We start from the raw sequence: 21,051 nt of genomic DNA on the forward strand, positions 1-21,051 counted from the left end.
ATTGTGAGCCAATAAGCTTAACTTAGTAAATAAGTTACTAACTTATGGAGCAACTTTAGGAGAATTGCCAGTAGCTGTCAAATTGTGGACAAGTTTAGTGACTTAATTAGGAAGATTGTGAGTGGTTTTTAACTTGAGAAGTTCAAGAAACTTGTTAGTGCTTTCTCCACTATAGATAAGTGTTTAAGGTTCTTCTACTTAAAAGATTTCTTCCCTCAAGTTGTTATTTTTACTTCAGTTGTTTGTTCTAACATATTTCGATCATAGGTCACATCCAAACAAAGGCTAGGGCGCTAGGGCTAGAACGGTATTCATGTTGTCCTAGGTCAATATGTTTCTAATAGACCAAGCACACTAGGATTGTACACAGTGATTAGAGATCTGGACCTGAGTGCACCTAGAGGTTGCTTTAGCCTCGAATAGATAACTCTATCCTATAAACGTTAAATAAGATTTAAATCACTTGAACGATTTAAGAACCTAGTAAACCTCCACAACACCCAATAAATTTTAAGAGAACTTATGAGACCACTAGCCACATGAACACTATCAATATAGGGAATCACTACTATGTGAAAAAACAGGACAAAGTCCATAAACCTACCTTCAGGAGGGATGAGGGACAACATGAATAGGTGACACAAGGAACTGCTATTGTGTATGGATGTAAACCTGCCTTGAAAAGGACAAGAGACTACATAATTAGAGAACATGAGGAACCATTACTTTGTGTAGAAATGGGGTCAAAGCCCGTAAACCTACTTTGCAAGGGGACGGGACTACATGAGCCGGCGACATGAGAAACTGCTACTTTGTGCATATGTAAACTCATCTTAAGAGGAGATGATGTACTACATAAATAGATAACATGAGGATCCACTATTATGTGTAGAACAAACCCGCCTTAGGAGGAGACGAGAGACTACAAGAGTAGAAGATACCAAGAAAGATGTCACTATCATATGTGGTAACAGTCAAGAGATTTCTGAACTAGGCCCGAACTTCTTTGAGCCTTAAGAAAAGCTCGTGGTAACTTACTAGGTTAAGGATGCGATGAGAGCTTACAAGTAGGTTGTTTACTGAGTATTTTTATCCTCACACTTTTTTTTTTTAAGGATCATGATTTACCTGTTGAGGTGGATGAGTGCTTGGAAGCTATGTTGTCATATAGGGGAGTCGACGCGAAGCATTAGTTTAATATGTACTTTATGAGTTGTCATTTGTAACATTTTGTATCTCTCTCGGTTCCCTGTTTTTGTATTGAATTATGGATTTTGACTATGGTTTTATATGTTTTTAATTCACCAAAATTTTGTCGTACTTTTGTATTTTTTTTTTTGTTTTGTCTTTTAGTTACCGTTTGAAATTTGAAGCCTAAAAAATCTAGTCGTGAAAGATTGGTATTGGAGCAATCGGGTTTCAGGTCTATAGATTTTTTTTTTTTTAGGGTGGAGAGTCATAAACCTCTATGGCTCAACTCGGGATGACCAAGTTATCTGAACCTAAATTATATATTAAGTTTAATGAGATTGTTCCTTAAGAGCCTTCCGTTTATGATGGTTACTATTACACTTTCTAAATGGAATGACGTGCTAGGATATGCAGTAACCAAAGCTTTTTACTTCCGGCAGATTATGGCTCCAAAAAAAAGAGGCAACGACTGACTAACCGGGCCCATGAGGGACAAGAGGAGGACCATAGTTGGCACTGTTGTGAACAAAACGGACCTCAGGAAGTTGTTAAAGAGCAGCCACAGGAGGGTGACGAAGTGAGGCCTCAAGTGCCAACGTCTTGGAGAGGGAAGAGAAAGGTCGCGACCGACACCGCACCACTCAGAGACCCGAAGCTGAACCGACTGGGGTCCAAGAGATACTAGAGACATTCATGAGGTCCACTCTAGAGACCAGGGCACAGACAAGCCATATGCGGTTGACTTTGGGGGCTAGTTAGACATCAAAAATCATAAGAAAAATTTTAAAAGAAAGGTTTTGACTTGTTACTCTGTTTGGTTGGTTGTTTGTGGGCGTGTAATGTGATGCAAGGCGATGCTGGCGGCAATGAGGGCGAGGGGCATGCAATGGCTCGCTACACGGAAGGAATTATATGAAAGTACTTTAAGAAAACATATGAGATGGTTGGGCAAGGAGCTACCTGCGAGGACGACTAAGCAAGGAGATGTTTGCACCCGGGAGTGTGAGGGCAATTGAGTAAGAGGCGTGGCATGTCGTCGGTGAGAAGTCGTGTCATGATTGTTGTCTGCACTTTTGCAGGTGTTTGAGGTCAATATGACTACTATGATATTTCCATACCCTTTTTTACCATTTTCGACTCTTTGAAAGCCGTTTTTAGCACTTTTGTAAGTGTTTGAGGTCAATATGACTACTATTTAGCCTAAATTATTCGAAGCTAAGTTAATATAATTTTCATGCAATTAGATGAGCCAAATTTCTTAGTAAAATTCTAAATTATGAGTGTGGAACTCCTTAGGTTGAATTAGATTTCAAGGAGCATAGTGACACTGACTTAGACCAACCAAATAAGTGGTTCACTGTTTGACGCCCATGGGCTTGATTGAATGACTTGTATGTTGATTGAATGACACGTACCCTGTGGCTTCTGTACATATCATATTTTATGATGTTATGGTGTATGATGTATGTTATGTTATGTGATAGTTTATGCAATGATATGAACTATGCTTGGATATGAATGTTAGAAGATGCATGAACCTCCATATGTCATGTCACGTATATAATGTTAGTGTTCACACTATGCTAATGAGACATTGATAAGTCATATATGTTAACCACGAAAGATATGTCCAATGTATGTATGCATGTTTCATAAGAATGTCATGCTATGAAAATAATGGAGATATGATTTGCATCATATACAAGATGATTTGAAATTATGGGAGCTCATGCATTTTGTATGTCATGTGCAACGGGATACTTTCCAGTTATGATTAGTATAAATGCATACACCACGATATATGTACCCCATGATATTACGTGCGCTCTTTTCCCCCCGTGACTTCCAATATAAGTGTGCGCTAGCCCATAGTCAATCCCATGAGGTACATATATGAACTCGTCTGGTAAGTCTATGTGCATGTGTGAGCCATGGGCAGAGAAATACTACACATCTAACCTTGTCTCAATTGGGAAAGTAGATACTAAACCATGATGCTTTATGAAAGGATTCTACCCAAATAGTAGTGCCACTTATTGAGTATTCTTAAATACTCAAGTCACGCATAGATGACGACGTCATTGTAGGCCATGGAAACAAAGTCAGAATAGTTACCTATGTATTACAAATCACCGGTCACAAACACCCTAAATTTCTCAAAATATGAAAGGATTCTACCCAAATAGTAGTGCCACTTATTGAGTATTCTTAAATACTCAAGTCACGCATAGATGACGACGTCATTGTAGGCCATGGAAACAAAGTCAGAATAGTTACCTATGTATTACAAATCACCGGTCACAAACACCCTAAATTTCTCAAAATTTGTAACACAAAAGGAGAATATAATAATAAGTAGGGGTGTACATGGTCGGGTTGTCAATTTTTTTTTGTTCGGGTTGGTTGGATTGGTAACCCAACCCAACCCTCTATTTTCGGGTTGGGTCTGGGTTGTCAAATTTCGAGTTGGGTCCGGGTTGTCAAATTTTGGGTTGGGTCCGCATTTATTGAGAATTGATTCATGAAACTAAAAGACAACTAAATACCGAGATCATTCTCAAAATAACTTAATATATAAATTGTCGAACTCAAGCGTGAGGGTCTCTAAACTGGCCTCAGTACCACTCTTGCAAGCCCTTTAATACAAAAGATTTCTTAATATATTTTATATATTTTTATTTGACTTTTGAATGTTTTACCCACGTACTTGAAACCGAACCGATTCCGTTTGGGTTCAGAAAAATGAACCTAACCCTACTCGAAATGCTAATCCAACCCAACCCAACCTTTATAGTTTGGGTTGGGTTGGTTCGGGTCATCGGGTTGTCGGGTTGAATGTAGACCCCTACTAGTAAGTAAATTAAATGTTTGGGTGGTTAGATATATATTATTTAAGGAAATGTACAAAAATCACATAAAAATAATTAATATTATACAATTTATAGACTGATAATTATATATTTTAAAAAAAAAAAGCTAAATAATTATCCAATTTTAAAGACGTATTGGAGATATAAAATTATAATTTAATGGATTGGTCAAATTGATGAAATGAATTAGAATAAAATTAGGGGTTGTAATTTTGTTTATACCTTTTCCAAGCTTGAACGAGTTCCGATTCATTTCTTGGATCGAACGGCTTTGAGAGGTTTGATCTCCGCTCGTTTCGCCTTCGGGAATTTTACATCAACAAATCCCCATTCCGCTTCCTCCAAATCAATTTCCACCGCTTTCTTCCTAAAACTCTCTCTCTACCTCTCCTTCTTTCGGTAAGTAATCTTCTTCGAACAAGCTTGCATAGTTGTTATATGTTTTCTCGGTAATTGTTATCTTTGCTTGCTTCTTGTTAGGAAACGCGATCTGTTGAAATGGCAGCAGCGAGAACGGCCGCAAGGATTTTTTCTCGAAGGTTCTCCGGCAGCGGGAAGATTCTCAGCGAGGAAGAAAAGGCTGCTGAGAATATCTACATCAAGGTCCCCATCTGTAGCTCTGACCTGTGATTTTTGCGTTTTGCGAATGTTTTTTATCTGCTTTTCTGATTTTGTAAGGATCGTGTTGGTTCTTTCTTAGATTATATGCAATGAAATGAATTAAAAAGTATGGTGGATTTGGTTGTTGCAGACGTACAGCTTGCTTGTTTTAAGAATTTTTTAGTTTCTGGATGAATCGAACTCTATCCTGTCAAATTAGCCTACTATTTCTTTTCTATTTTTAGATTGCTCATTATTCGTTTTTGTTTGAATTAAGATCGTATCGTTTGGTTTTAGAAACGGCTTACAAATTTGTTTAGGTATTGGAGGAGTTGTTGTTTTATAGTCAATTCAAAAGGTTTGAAATCTCGCAGTAATATGCATAGAAGAAGAGAACGTACGATAATGTTTTATTTGATCAACTAGTTATGTCTTTCATTTTGAATAATTAGGCCTTAAGATATTTTATTAGGTTAGAATTATCTTCTTATTAGGTTTTCTTAGTTTTAGGTTTTTTTTATCGTTTCCTGTTTCATAAATTGTTATATTTGATTGATGAAAATGATAAAGCTTGGAGAATTTACTCGTGGGAAATGTACATGGTATTTCCTTTTAAGTTGTTTATTAATGGCGGTCTAGACTCCCTCTAACAAGTGTACCGTCCTTTTCAATTTCTACTCCAGTGTTCAATTATTGTTTCTAATTTACTGGTCTCCAGGATAGATGGTATTATTGAAGTAGAGGATTGGTTTTTTGATATTGCCATATAGGTTCATGACTTTATAATCAAAGCTTTCTTTGTGTTGAGTTCTATAGTTCTTCATTTTGTCTGTAAATAATTGAAAGTTTTTCCAGTTAGTTGTACTTTATTGTTCTTAATGATAGTTTTTTTGTCAATATATATAACTGAAGTTTTTAATGTCGGACGTCTGTCTAATCTGAAACATGAAATTGCAAAGTCTTGGAGATTTTTCAATGTCAAGAGTTTGTATATGTACGAGTGAACATGCCACCTTCACCATCTGCTTGCTATTATAGTGTCTTTAGTACTTGTTCTCATTGTTTGATTTTGATTTTGCAGAAAACTGAACAAGAGAAACTTGAGAAGCTTGCACGCAAGGTATGTTGTAGTTCCTTATAAAATTAATTTGAGAACTTGGTGATTGAAATTATTCGGTTCTTGGATAATTTAGCTCTTACAAACGAAATTTTTGTAGTCTTTTTACCATTATAAAACTATGATATGATCTTATAGAAGTGACTTGAGATGTTTTATTCTATTGATGAGGGTTGTCAAGAAAATAGATTATCATTTCTTTTGGGTGAAGAGAGCCACTGATTGTGGTTTGGAAGTATCCTATCCTTACCATAAGCTATTTTCATGGTTACATGATGTTATATGAACCACTTTTTCAACAAATTAATATTTGGAAGATGAGTTGGAAAGACGTTGAGTGCTAAAGCAACTTGATTACAGTAAATGGAAGCTAAATCCACCGTGGTCATTCATACTCGGTGTTTTATAAGTTGGGGACATCCTATAAAATTTGGTGGTGGTTCTCGATTTGGACTAGCTTTTATGTATCTATCAGATGATACTGATCGTACATTGATATTTTTTATTTTCTTCAATGGATGTTTACTCTGAATCAAAGCTGTGATCTCAAAGACATAAATTTACAATTAACCCTTTGAGTCTTTGACCATTTGGCCAATAGAGACTAGTTTTTCTTTTAAGAGCTCAGATTCCTTGGAGAGATTTTAAGCTGTCTGATGTTGTTGCCTGTTTTCTTTCTAGAATTTCATCTTTCTTTGAAGTTTATGTGAATTCCAATCACATCGTATTCATTTAGTTCCGTTATAATATTTACTCTCTCCACTTGTTATGGTGAACTCTTGTACTTGGACATCTAGATTTGTAGTAAAATAACTATCCTGGCTGCAAATGGCTAATGTATTCAGGGACCGAAACCAGAAGAAAAGCCGGTAGAGTCTGTAGCCGAGTCGATTCCAAGTGGGTCAGCCTCCTCAGCGTCAGGAGCATCAACAGAGAAGATATCTAGTGACAAATACCGCAATTATGCTGTTGTAGCCGGAACTGTGACTATTTTTGGTGCTCTTGGCTGGTATCTCAAATCTAAAAAGAAGCCAGAGGAAGTCCATGACTGAGATAGCTAACAGCATGTAGTTTATCCATATCATCAGGATCTGGAGGGAGGGAGGGAGGAGTTTGAGTGTTCTCTTTTCCTCTGCTGAATAATCCAGAAATCGAGATGCATGTGGCTCTTGGTTTATGAATGCAATTCTGTTCAGATTTACGTTTCTCTCAGGATAATGGTTTCTTTTCACCCTTATTTCTTTCTCTTGAAAATTAACAGTGAGTTAGAGACAAAAATATGGTCTAATTGGGTTTCATTATCACATTCTCTCCAACAATATTGAGAAAATAAATCCTCATAAAGCGGTTGTATCTTTCGATCCCATCCCAACTCTGGCGTTGTAAAGGCTTGAATGGATGGATATTATATCCTTGAGAATATCGTTGAAAATTGAAGTACTATATTTTGTTATGCATATGAATGCTACTGAATATCGTTTGATGGGATTAATGGATTATTCGAAATTAATTCATGTACAAGTTGATGGAAAAACTAATAGCTACTGAAATATGTGCATAGATTATAAGTTTTAGTATTATGATAAGTAAACCGTTTTATTTTATGGCTCATACACTATTCTTGTGTTTTATGGTTCATACACTATTCTTGGATCAAGATGACAAGACGAGATGCGATGTTGCATGTGTAGAGGCAAGTCAGATGTCTCGCAGGCGATTGAAGATGCACGCGCAGGCGGCGATTGGCAACCTAGCCAAGGCGAAAAATATATATGGGGCTTAATTCCCTTTCGTGAGCGTGTCAAGATCACGACGCTGCACGGTAAAAAATGTTGGTCCTGAATGATGTTGATATGATATTCAATGTCAATGAATAGAAGTAGTGCGGAAAATTTTCTCAATCTCAATCCCAAGTAGTATTAAGTTAATTTTTCCTATGATATGTATTTCGAATCGGTAGGTATCATAACAAACACAATAGATATGTAAAGTTGTAAAGTGTGTTCGTACTCATTACTTCACACTTTGAAGCTTTTTCCTGAGGGTTTATGGTCTGAATTTATAAGAACTTATTTGCCCTCTAATCCCAAATTTAAGTTGATGGGGGCATCTGGTCACTTGACTGGTCACTAAAAAAAAAATATTAATTTTTGTGGCATATTATTCATAATATACTTCTCAATAAATAAAAAATAAATAAAAATATAATTAGTTAAAATTATTTAATAAATTAATTTAATAAAAAATAAACTAACTAACCATACTTAATTATCTATATCTAAATCTAAAGTTAATTGATGCAATAAAATTGTTATAATGAATTATGATAACTAAATAAAAATATTATTCCTACCAAATTATTTATATAAATATATCTCATTTAATATAATTTAATATATATATATATATATTTCATTGTTTTTAATATTTATAATTAAAAAGTGTTAGGATGAAAATCCTATCTCAGTTATAATCAAATAATACTATCTCTACTGTTATTAGACCTTCTGGGGAATCCTAACAAAGCTGTGAATGTTTATGTTCAAAGTGGATAATATCATATGATTATAGTGTCTCAAAGTGAACAATATCATACTGTTATAAAATTCAAAGTGAACAATATCATACAAGGTAAAAAACAAAAAGTTTATATAATTTTATTAAATTTTTTTATTTAATAATAATTATTATGGTATTGAGCTGGAGTCGGTTAGAGTGATGGATTCACTTGAAAAAAATGGATGATGAAAAGTTGGAAAGGAATAATGCCGCTGCCTAAATTTGAAGCCTACTTTCTCAGCAGCCTTACAACTCTCAATTCGCCTCTTTATACCAACGATTTGGTGAAGAAAAAGGGAGACATCGTTGCTTTTTTTTCTCCGCTGCCCTCGATTTCATCAAACTACAGAACAATCCCAACTCACTGACCTCCTAAGAACCGCAAATGGCGGCGGCAAGAAGAGAGGTTACGGTTTCAGCCCTGCAATTCGCTTGCACAGACGACGTCTCTACTAATGTCGCCACCGCTGAAAGGTTTTACTCTTTTCTCAATGGTTTTTTTACTTCGGATTTCTGTTGCGTACATGAATTTCTTGATTAAGTTCATTAATCTATCCTGGGTGTTTGATTTTGTGTAATCTTAATTCTTGTTGGTACCATCGTTTCACGTCCCTGTAACTGTGTTGCTCACGTTGTTTCAATTTGTTTCTGGTTATTACTGTATTTACGAACTGAGATATGGGCTGTTTTCTTGCTGTTCTGAGGATTATCTTATCATGACCTAGAAAATATCAGTTTCTATTTGATTGTAGGGGTTTTATGCTGTAGGTGTTGTGTATTTGCAAATTGGTTTTAGAATTTTTCTGCATCACTTTCTTTGGCGATGAATACTAAAACATGTGAGCTAATCAGATTTCTCCTGTAGACTCTTTCTTGCTGCGATTGGGGTTTCAGAGTAAATTCAATAATCATATTTTTTGATTTTTATGCTCCTGTTCGAAAGATTGCTGTTTCGAGTTGATAAGTATGTGTTTGAAGATGCAACTTGAATGTTCATTTATCTGCAGGCTGGTTAGATCGGCACATGCAAAGGGTGCAAACATAATCCTAATTCAGGTATACGAACTAGAAACTAAATCTATGAACTTTTCACGTTGTTAATTTATATATTTTAGTTCTAGAGTATGGCCCCAAAAAATCTCATAAAATTAAAGCTACGGCCTTAAGAGAAACGGATGAAGAATCAAACTAACAAAGCTGCTTGAATCATACCCTCTTTGCAAATTAGCTGTGAGTAAACAAATGGTCCAAGAATCTAATATCACTTTCACATCTTGGAGGCATGGAAAATAGGGATTTCTCCCGTTTAAGAGATCATAAATATTTGAACTTTTCAAATCTCGAGGACAAAGTAACACTCTACCAGCAGCTGCAAAAGGATTAAAAAAAGACCAATGTTTAACTGGAAGTGATTTCATTGGAAATATTTACGAGAAAATAGATTTTAGACCTCAAAAAGTGTGCATTCAGGAAATCAAATTAGAAAGGTTCCTTTTGGACGGAGGTAATCTATTAACTTGATACAGCCTAGAATTGAAAAAGGAGTTATTGAACCAAGCAACCAACATGTGATATGAACCACGACCCAGGAATTTTCATACCTCAAGGTCCTATTACAAGGACGAGAGACAAGAAGTCACATCAAGCTTTAGTCACTTATATTCAAGTTGTGGTGAGCTCGTCAAAGGGAATTCTAGAAGAGATTGGAGTCCTAATCTACATGTTGTGCAAAGTTGAGCTTCAAGATAGAGATGCATAACATGTAGGGAAGAGCTCCAACATCTTTCAGAATTTCCTTTGACGAGCTCATCATAACTTGAATATAAGTGACTAAAGCTTGGTGTAACTTTTTGGCTCTCGTCCTTGTAATTGGACCTTGAGGTATGGAAATTCCTTGGTTGTGGTTCATATCAACATGATTCAAAGACAGTATGTTCAAGGAAAAGATATATATAAGCGACTGAATCAAATGCTAGTGCAGCATATGCATAAGCATTCAGTGAATGTTACATTGTGACGGTCCTGTCGCTATCTTGTTTCTTCATGTGGAAATTGTTAAATAGTGCTTTGTGCATCTATTGTAAAGATACTGTTTGCTAAGGGACAAACAGACCAGACAAGTGATTCTTTTTCTTTGTAGTCAACTGGTAGCAACTAGTGGTTTTTTTTTTTTTCACTGAACTTTTCGTTACGGATTTTCACAGGAACTGTTTGAAGGCTACTACTTCTGCCAGGCACAAAGGGAGGATTTTTTTCAACGAGCCAAGCCTTATAAAGGCCATCCGACAATTCTTAGGTAAAGTTAAATTGACAATGACATTTCTCTTTATTTGGCATTCAGGATATGTTTACACTTCATCTATTTCAGACCTCAAATCAGAGTGACACATTCTCGACTTCATCTTTTACAGATACATTTCTGTCAAACTTATTTCAGTATCTGTTTTTTTTTTTGCCTAGGATGCAACAACTTGCAAAAGAGTTAAGTGTGGTGATTCCTGTTAGTTTCTTTGAGGAAGCTAATAATGCCCATTATAACTCCATAGCCATAATTGATGCTGATGGGTCAGATCTTGGACTTTACAGAAAGTCCCATATCCCAGATGGACCAGGTAGAAAATAACATATAATATTTTCTGACACAGAATTTCGTGTATATATATATTTTTTATATTTAATAATTAATTTTCTACAGGCTATCAGGAGAAGTTCTACTTTAATCCTGGCGACACTGGGTTTAAAGTGAGTGCTTTTGTTTAGTCTTTTTAATCTGCACATTAATTGGAATTGAATTCGATAACTAGTGGAACTCATCATCATTCTTTTTGATGCTTGAACAGGTTTTCCAGACAAAATTTGCGAAGATTGGAGTTGGTAAGATATAATTGTTTTGCTTCTTGCACTACTATAAAATTTTATAGTTTGGTCCATAATCTTTCAAAAGTTTCAGTGTGGTCCTTGATAATTGCTATTTGCAGACACTATAGCTAGTTGTCAGTACTATCCATTAATAGATCTGAATTAAATCAAAAGGAATTGTTGGTGTTGATTTACTAGAGAAGAAAAATACTATTGTATTATGGTTTCAGTATATTACAACCATAAATTTAAAGAGGTGAATTTGTACAGTTAAGGAAATACAGCTAATGGTAAAAAGGGGGAACCCTAACGTGAAGAAAAAGAAACAAGGGAAGGAGAAAATATGTGGCTTTTAGGTCATCAAATATGCCTTTGAATAATGCCTTTATGAGAATATTGACCATTTGCATCTTGGTTGATATGTAATTGAGAAACATACCGATAAGACAATACTGATAAGACAATCCTAATCTTCAGCTCAATGATCCAAGCTTTTGTTGAAGCAAGAACTCTTGAATGAAAGAAATTAACACCTCCTTTTACAAAATTTGGATCCACCAAGAGATAAGCTAGAATTAGATTATCTCTTAAGATTAAAGATCTATAAACAAGATTTGGAACCTTGTTCTAAATTGTGTCACTTCACTATCAAACTTGATCAAAACTTGATTGAATGACTCGGATGCAATCTGCAACAAGAGTTGCTTAGAAATGACAAAAATGATGCTCAAATTTCTAAGGGGGTAAGTCTCAACTTGAGAGCTCAATTTCATTCATAAAAAATATGCCTTTTTACATATTAATTTGTGGGTATTTATAGTCTCTCCACAAAAGCAACTTCCAACTCTTCAAATGCCCACTAAAAGAAGTTAGTGGCCATGATTGGTAAATTACTCCTCCCTTCAGATGTCCACTAAAAAAGAAGTTAGGACCATTTTGACAAGTAACTTCCCACCCTTTTACCCACTACAAGAAGTTATGAAATTAAAATAATAAATAAATTTTGCCAATAAATTATCAATCAAGTGTTATTTATAGCAACCTCATTCTCCACTTCAATCGTGCAAATATTCGTTTCCAAAGCTTCAAATGGTTCTTCCTCAATCGAATCAGCTTGTAACACATGAAATGGAGGTTGAATTGAGCCTATCCAATTTTGTAGATGACGAATGAATGCTTGTTGAATCTTCTTAACCTTGGATCGTGTAATAGGTCCATTTGGAACACCACATACTTATCACATACTCTTGCTTTCAATTCTCTCTTTGATGTATTGACGATCAATTTCCAAATGCTTTATATGATTGAGGTGAATGGGGTCTTTGGCAATACTTATGGTGGCTTGGTTATCACAGTAGACTTCCATTTGGTGCCTTTGATGTTACTTTTAGTTCGGATAAAATTCTTTGGATCCATATTCCTTCACATTTCCTTGTGCGAGAGCTCCTATTTCTCAACTTTGGCACTGCTTCTTGATATTACTGGATGTTTTTTACTCTGCCATGTTACTAGGTTGCACATACCTACAACAGCCGGTAGTTGATCTTCAATCTACTTTTTGAACTTTTCCCAATTAATACCAGTGGAGACTTCGATCTTTCTTTTTGTTGACTTCTGGAAATACAATCGTTCTCTAGGTGTTCCTTTTAGGCATCTTAGAGCATGTAGACTGCTTGCATATATTCTTTGGTTGGGGTTTTATAAATTGGCTTACATAGCTAACTGATGTGAAGTCTAGTGTGAGTGAAATATATAAGTTTTCCAACTAGTCTTTGATATTGTTCTTTGTTAGCTTGAACATTTTGTTGCCAAGATCATGATTAGGATCAATAGAAGTACTAGCTGTGGGCGCGTACTTGCCAAGATCGTGTTTTTTACAACTTTTGAAAACTTCTCAAACCATGGCTTCGGAGATTGTTTTAGACCATAATGGGATTTCTTGTGTGTGCACACTTTACTTGTAGTTTCTGGTGTCTCCATTCCAATTGGAACATCCATGTAAACCTCTTCTTCTAAGTCCATTAAGGAAAACATTTCTTTTTTTGTCTAATTGGGGAAGAACCCAATCAACATTCACAGCTGGGAGAGAAGCATAGATGTTTAGTTTTACTAGAAGCAAATGTTTTTTGGTAGTCAATGCCATATGATTGGGTAAACCCTTTTGCAACTAGTCTTGCTTTATATCTAGCTGTCTCACCATTTGCCTCATATTTGATGGTAAAAAACCATCCGCTCCCTACTATTTTCCTACCTTGGGTAGCTCTGTTACTTCTATGTGTGGTTCTTCCAAGTTATTTATTTCTTTCATTACTGCTTTCTTCCAATCATGGTCTTTGAGGGCCTTTTATATTGTATTGGGTATATGTATGGTAAAAACGTTAGTAGTGAAGTTCCCAATTTGTATGGTAGAAAGGTTAGTAGTGAAGGCTTGGAAATTGGGAAAGAGATGTTTATAGGAAGGGTAGTTTTGTATGGGACAGGTTCGTCTTTAGGAGCTCATCGACCAATCGAATCACAGGAGTTACTACTGACACAATTATTTGCTTTGAAAACTAATTTGTACAAACAAAATTTTTTCTTTAAACTTTAGTAAAACAAGTGTGTCACATTATTATATTCAATAAACGTAAGATTAGGTAATATTTACAACTCAAAATAACCGGTATAAGTTTTTAACAACAAAAACGCATGTACATAAAATCGACTTGGAGAAGGATTCCTTGAAGTCTCTAGCTCAGTTGCCTCGTCACCTCGGTTGCTCTGCATCACATTTATCTGGAAAGAAAAATGAAAATAATTTTGATGAGAATTAATTTACTCAACAAGTAGCTAACTTGTTACTACAAGTTTTATTAATCATCTTTCCCACTACTCTCAATTTTTATCCACCAATGATTCCTATTTTCTTTCACTAGGATCGTATGTTCATTAAAAGGTTTTTTTCGCTTCTTCTAGCTTAGGTTATTGACTCTCTATATGCTTATTTAGAATTTTCAGACACGTATATAAGACTCTCTATGGTCAAATATGGCATGTCTACTCATTTCTTTGGTGACCTGTAACATCATATAATCTAACGGTCAGAAATCTTTATTGTTCCCAACTTAAATTTCAGCGTGTTGGTCAGGAATTCTGCGTGAATTAGTAGACTAACAATATTCATATATAGCCCAATAAACAGTAAGCATTACCTAGAGTCAACCTTTTATATATTATTTATTGCACGCTCATATTTTATGCATGCATTCTTATATATATAAATATATATTCAACTCATGAAACATTTTCTTATGAATCATTCATATCATGCTTACATCTTAGGCATGCAATCATAATATAGAAACAATTAATCATATCATAAACACATATATTACTATATTAATTCACTATATTAATTCTTAATCATGAAATCAACATGCTCGTATATTTTAAAAAAGTTAAGAACTTGTTTGTGAAGCTCGATATGCTACTTGCTTGATTTTGAACTTTTCCTTGTAATGTATGCTTAAAAGGTAACCTGACACAATTTCTCCCAATTAGACCTATATTTAACCATTTTCAAGATTTGTATAGGCCAATATTGATAAAACAGGTAAAAAAGAGTCAAATGGAACAAACTGGGAGCCGAATAGAAGCCTCGCGCGCCCAGTAAGCCTTTACCATGCGCTCATGGTTTGCCTAGTCGCACATGCCAGTCATAGCCCTCACGGGCCCTCATGGGCTCTCACGCGCGCATGTGTTCTGCATGCGCCAACGTCTTCTTTCTCACAACTTTCTGAAAATTTTCAGCTTTTATATTAATTTCTTTTTTGTCCTTGCCCAAAAATATCATCTTATACCCCAAATTTTATCTCGATTCCTTCTACAACTGTGTAGATCTCATTCTTATGAATGTTCCAAACTGGGAGACGAATAGAAGCCTCGCGCACCCAGTAAGCCTTTCCCATGCGCTCATGGTTTGCCCAGTTGCACATGCCAGTCATAGCCCTCACGAGCCCTCACGCGCGCATGTGTTCTGCATACGCCAACGTCTTCTTTCTCACAACTTTCTGAAAATTTTCAGCTTTTATATTAATTTCTTTTTTGTCCTTGCCCAAAAATATCATCTTATACCCCAAATTTTATCTCGATTCCTTCTACAACTGTGTAGATCTCATTCTTATGAATGTTCCAAACTGGGAGACGAATAGAAGCCTCGCGCACCCAGTAAGCCTTTCCCATGCGCTCATGGTTTGCCCAGTTGCACATGCCAGTCATAGCCCTCACGAGCCCTCACGCGCGCATGTGTTCTGCATACGCCAACGTCTTCTTTCTCACAACTTTCTGAAAATTTTCAGCTTTTATATTAATTTCTTTTTTGTCCTTGCCCAAAAATATCATCTTATACCCCAAATTTTATCTCGATTCCTTCTACAATTGTGTATTTGTCCTTGCCCAAAAATATCATCTTATACCCCAAATTTTATCTCGATTCCTTCTACAATTGTGTAGATCTCATTCTTATGAATGTAACAAGCCTTATTTTATAACCTATTACCCAATATATGCCAAGATAACGAGATCTGAAGTTTTGGAAATATGAGTTTTCATTTCCTTCATACAAACGTCTAATACAGTTTAACTCTTGAGCTTCCGTCATCGAAGGTCTCCACACACGCTCATCAAAAACCATAATTTTTTACAAGAACATAGATTAAATCTCCTCCTCTGTTTTCTGTGTTTGTTTGTTTGTTTGTTTTTTTTTTTTTTTTTTCGTTTTCAAACTACTCCAATCTTCCTTATTCTCTCCTAACATTACCACACATTCCCACCATTCCTTCTCGAAAAAATGCCTCAATGCCCCTGTGTTTCCTTCTCCCATTTCCTCCATTACATCAACCACTGTGCTTTGTTCTTTTTTAATTCCTTATTTATTTAGGTATTATTATTATTATCATCATTACACCCACACAACATATAAACTCACATCACACACAAAAAACATATAAACTCGCATCACACACACCTACCTTTCTTTTTGTTGAGGTCATCACAACTCTTCCCTCCTTTGCCCTGGAAAGTATCAGATTCTAAAAACAAATGTGGATAGACATGTCTAAACTTCTCTTCAAGCTCTCAAGTAGCTTCTTTGACTTATTGTTTTTTTCACAAAATTTTAACAAAGGAAATTCCTATTACGTAAAGATTTCACTTCCCGTGCTAAAATTTTTAAAGGTTGTTCTTCGTAGCTCAGATCCTCTTTCAACTGTACGTCTTCATAACGAAGAATATGCGCAGAATCTACAGCTTACCTTTGTAGCATTGAAGCATGAAAAACGTTGTGTACTGCCTCCAATGCCGGTGGTAAAGTCAATTTGTACGCTATTGGACCTACTCTTTCGAGAATCTCAAACGGTTCAACAAAACGTGGACTAAGCTTCCCTCTTTTGTCGAATCGTAAAACGCCAGAGCGACTTTTAGAAAAACATGATCCCATAGCAACTTCAAATCCTTTCTTCTAATATCAGCATAACTCTTTTGACGATTTTGGGCGGTCAAGATCCTCTTTCTAATTTTCTGTATTGACCCTTAGTCATCTATAGCAAGTCTGGACCCAATAACTAACGGTTACCTACCTCTTCCCAGTAGATCGGAGTTTGACTCCTCCGTCCGTAAAGCGTCTCAAAAGGAGCCATCTGGATAGTTTTCTGATAACTATTGTTATAGGCAAATTCTACCAAATATAGGTAAGTATCCCAACCCCCGACAAAATCTAATATGCAAGCACACAACATATCCTTGATAATCTGATTCAGTCTTTCTATTTGCCCATCTATTTTGGGGTATAACGCTGTATTGAACCTCCGATGGGAAAGAGCTTTCGGTTTTAGGGTACGAAGCCGAGCAGTATTCCCAAGACTATAACTGCTTCAAAAGCTAGAAAGTTGATTAGTTATGTTGCTTGGGGGTTCCTGGCTAGTGTTGTAGAAGTGAAACGAGTTACACAGATGTATCGTCTGTACCTATAGTAAATGAATTCTTGGATGTTTTTCCTGATCAATTACCCGGTTTGCCATCAGAGCGGGAAGTCAATTTTGGCATTGAATTGGAACCAGGAACGACACCTATTTCTAAAGCTCCTTACCGGCTGGTTCCTGCAGAATTGAAGGAATTATAGCTACATGAGCTATTGAATTAGGGGTTCATATGACCTAGTGTGTAGCTGTGAGAGCTAAGGATGACTCCGGTAGAATTGAAGGAATTAAAGCTACATGAGCTTTCTTGAACGGTTTTTAACTCGGTGCATATGTCTCTTACAGTACTTAGAAGCCAGGAATGCCTTTTTGGAGCATCGCCATTTTTTGCCGTCTGTTCTTCTACACCTTCTAGGCTCAAGGTCGACTTTCCTCCCGTAACCCATTTGCAAATAGTTCCATCCTATAGTAAACATTTGTATGATATAATAGAAATAAAAAGAATGTTAAAAGAAAATGGGTGAAGTTACCGTGGGCATATTGGTGGGGAAAGAGGGTGGAAATGAAAGGAGAGTGGAAAGAGGTTGTGTTGATGGTGAAGAGCAGATGGGGTGGGAGAGGGATGCCGGAGGCCATGTACTTGAAGATGAGGGCTTCGTGCTCCAGCTCTTGCCACTGAACTGCAGTGAATGGAAACCTGTTTCTTCCTCCGCTCATTGCCTCCAAGCGAGGAGGAAGAAGAAGAAGAAGAAGTAGGTATATTTATTTATTTGAGAGGGAGAAGAATCTTGTGTGCATGTGTTTACGAGAGCCAAGGATTTCTTGGTAGCAATTGATGGTAGTTTGAAATGGCAGAATCGAACATGCATACCGAACGATGTAGAGATCAAAAGGAAGATTTTATTTGAAGCTCATGAGTCACCTTATATGGTGATAAAATGTATCAAGACTTGAAAATATGTTTTTTGGTGGCCTAGGATGAGGATGTTGCTGAATATGTGATTAGCGGTTTAACTTATTAACAAGTTAAGACACCTAAACAAAAACCTGCTGGATTACCGCAACCCCTAAACGTGCCCTAGTGGAAGTGGGAAGAGGTGACCATGGATTTTATTATAGTATTACCTAGAACCCGACCAGGATTTACTGTGATATGGGTTGTTGTAGATAGACTAACTAAGACAACTCATTTTATACTAGAGAAGTCAACATATTCGGTTGACAAGTGGGCAAACAGAAAGACTGAATCAGATTATCAAAAATATGTTACGTGCATGCGTGCATGCTAGATTTTGCCGGTGGTTGGGATACTTATCTTTATTTGATAGAATTTACCTATAACAATAGTTATCAGGCAACTAACTAGATGGCTCCTTTTGAGGTGCTTTACGGACGAAGGTGTCGAACTTTGATCTACTGGGAAGAGGTAGGTAAATGTCAGTTGTTGGGTCTAGACTTGCGACAGATGCCTAATGAGGCGATACAAAAAATTAGTAAGAGGATCTTGATCGTCAAAAGAGTTAGGCTGATATTAGAAGAAAGAATTTAAAGTTTGCTGAAGGGGACCATGTTTTTTTTTCTGAAGGTCACTCCTATTCATGGCGTCGGCAAAAGAGGGAAGCTTAGTCCACGTTTCATTGGACCGTTTGAGATTCTTGAAAGAGTAGATCTAGTAGCGTACAAATTGGCTTTACCGCTAGCATTGGAGATAGTACACAATGTTTTTCATGTTCCGATGCTACGAGGATATGTTGCAGATTCTGCGCGTGTTCTTCATCATGAGGACTTGCAGTTGAAAGAGGATCTGAGCTACGAAGAACAGTCTCTCAAAATTTTAGCACGAGAAGTGAAATCTTTACGTAATAAGGACATTTCCTTTGTTTAAGTTTTGTGGAAAAACCAACAAATCTACTTTGGAGTGTGAAGAGGAGTTTAAACGTGTCTATCCACATTTGTTTATGGAATTAGAAACTTTCGAGGACGAAAATTCTTAAAGGAGGGAGGAGCTGTGATGACCTCAACATAAAGGAAGGTATGTGAGTTTATATGTTGTGTGGGTGTTTTCGGAATTAGAAACTTTTGAGGACGAAATTTCTTGAAGGAGGGAGGAGTTGTGATGACCTCAACATAAAGGAAAGTATGTGTGTGTGATTTGAGATTATATATTGTGTTGGTGTAATGATAATAATAATAATTATACGTAAATAAATAAACAAGTAATTAAAAAAAAATAGGGCACAGTAGCTGCGTCAAGCAGCTGTTGTAACAGAGGAAATAGGAGAAAGGAAACACGTGGAGGCATTGAGGCATTTGAAGTAAGGAATTGTGGGAATGTGGGGTAGTGTTAGAAGAGAATAAGGAAGATTGGAGTAGGTTTGAAAACGAAAAAAAAAAAAACAAACAAACAATACAAAGAAAACAGAGGAGGGGATTTAAATCCGTGTTCTTTTTTTAAAAAAATCTTATGGTTTTTTATGGTTGTCATGGTGAGGTGCAAGCTTGAGGATAGACGAACATGTGTGGAGACCCTCGCTGATGGAAGCTCAAGAGTTAAGTTGTATTAGGCAATGTACAAATGTAATGAAAATCTATATTTTTGAAGCTTTAAATCTTGTTATAAAATAAGACTGGTTAGATTCGTAGGAATGAGATCTACAAAGTTGCAAACAAATCAGGATGAAATTTGGGGTTGGGCAAGGACACAATGAATTAATGTAAAAGCTGGAAAGTTGCAGAAAGTCGTGAGGAAGAAGACACTAGCACGTACAAAACATGTGCACGTGTGAGGGCTGCGACTGGGCAGACCGTAAGCACGTGGGAGAGGCTTACTGGCGTGTGAGGCTTCTGTTCGGCTCTCGGTTTGTTCCGTTTGACTTCTTTTGACCTATTCTATCAAGATTGGTCTATCCTTATCTTGAAGATTGTTAATATAAGTCTAATTGGGAGAAATTGTGTTAGGTTACCCTTTTAAGCATACATTATAAGATGAAGGAGTTCAAAATGAAGTAGCATATCGAGCTTCTCAAACAAGTTCTTTAACTTGTTTTGAAATATACGAGCATGTTGATTTCATGATTAAGAGTTAATATAGTAACATATGTGTTATGATTAATTGTTTGTATTTTATGATTGCATGCATACTATAAATGAAGTATGAAAATTTTCCTGAGTTGAATATATATTTATATATATAAGAATGCAGGAATATAATATGAGCCTGAGCCTGCAATAAATGTCATATAAAAGGTTGTGGCTCTAGGTTATGGTTAGGGTTACAGTTTATTGAGCCATGGGCTATATATGAACATTGTTAATCTATTAATTCCCGCGGAATTCCTAACCGACGCATTGTGTGTTAAGTTAGGAACAATGAGGATTTCCGACCGTTAGATTATTTGATGTTACAGAATGCTAAAGAAATGAACCCGAGAGTTGATTTCTGACCGTTGCAATGTCTTCAATCAACTCTCAGGTTGTCCATTCGATACATTATTTCTTGAATGGGCAGCCCATCTAATCAACCCGTCATTGTGTCAACGGCGAGAGTTTTGTCAGCGAGTTCCTTCACCCGCTCGTCTAGATATCGAATACGGTTGGGGACTTCCTGCAAGTATTGCATATGTTCTTCTATGTCGACTAGTCGGTCGACATGTAAGTCACACTATTTAGTCGTAGCCATGTCTATCGAGTCACTTTTGGAGCCAACTAGGCTCTGATACCAACGGTTACAATCGCCTTTTTCTTGGCAACGGATTTGGCAATTGTGCGGTACTCACTCTCAGCACTGAGTGAGTCAAGCCAACTTCCGATCGCATTGCCTATGGTCGAGCAACATATGCTCAAGATGTCGTATTAGTGATGCCGCCTTCTACTTGTTAGCATGACCTCCCCCCCCCCCCCC

General features: G+C 36.4%; 2 protein-coding genes across 2 annotated transcripts in view; both read left to right on the top strand.

The window, feature by feature from the left end:
* Positions 1-4,252: 4,252 nt before the first annotated feature.
* Positions 4,253-7,082, top strand: LOC111466619 (uncharacterized protein At2g27730, mitochondrial). Its single transcript, XM_023111351.1, has 4 exons — positions 4,253-4,460; positions 4,542-4,664; positions 5,743-5,781; positions 6,624-7,082. The coding sequence occupies exons 2-4, from the start codon at positions 4,560-4,562 to the stop codon at positions 6,828-6,830; spliced, it is 351 nt and encodes a 116-aa protein (XP_022967119.1). The 5' UTR covers positions 4,253-4,460; positions 4,542-4,559; the 3' UTR covers positions 6,831-7,082.
* A 1,442-nt stretch (positions 7,083-8,524) lies between these two features.
* The window catches only part of LOC111466602 (N-carbamoylputrescine amidase), a 15,016-nt gene continuing 2,489 nt past the window's right edge, over positions 8,525-21,051 (top strand). The window contains exons 1-6 of the mRNA XM_023111329.1: positions 8,525-8,811; positions 9,345-9,393; positions 10,542-10,633; positions 10,798-10,949; positions 11,033-11,079; positions 11,178-11,211. Of these exons, the coding sequence (XP_022967097.1) occupies positions 8,723-8,811; positions 9,345-9,393; positions 10,542-10,633; positions 10,798-10,949; positions 11,033-11,079; positions 11,178-11,211 (463 nt within the window). The 5' untranslated portion in view covers positions 8,525-8,722. The remainder of the gene's footprint in view (positions 8,812-9,344; positions 9,394-10,541; positions 10,634-10,797; positions 10,950-11,032; positions 11,080-11,177; positions 11,212-21,051) is intronic.

This window comes from Cucurbita maxima, unplaced genomic scaffold (genome assembly GCF_002738345.1).
Source record: "Cucurbita maxima cultivar Rimu unplaced genomic scaffold, Cmax_1.0 Cma_Scf00031, whole genome shotgun sequence".
NCBI lineage: Eukaryota > Viridiplantae > Streptophyta > Magnoliopsida > Cucurbitales > Cucurbitaceae > Cucurbita > Cucurbita maxima.

Bases quoted from the DNA above. Each gene is read 5' to 3' on its own strand.
- LOC111466619 (XM_023111351.1), top strand. From the start codon at position 4,560: ATGGCAGCAGCGAGAACGGCCGCAAGGATTTTTTCTCGAAGGTTCTCC. The intron at 4,665-5,742 runs GTCCCCATCTGT...TTGATTTTGCAG, and splicing joins CTGAGAATATCTACATCAAG to AAAACTGAACAAGAGAAACT. The intron at 5,782-6,623 runs GTATGTTGTAGT...TAATGTATTCAG, and splicing joins TTGAGAAGCTTGCACGCAAG to GGACCGAAACCAGAAGAAAA.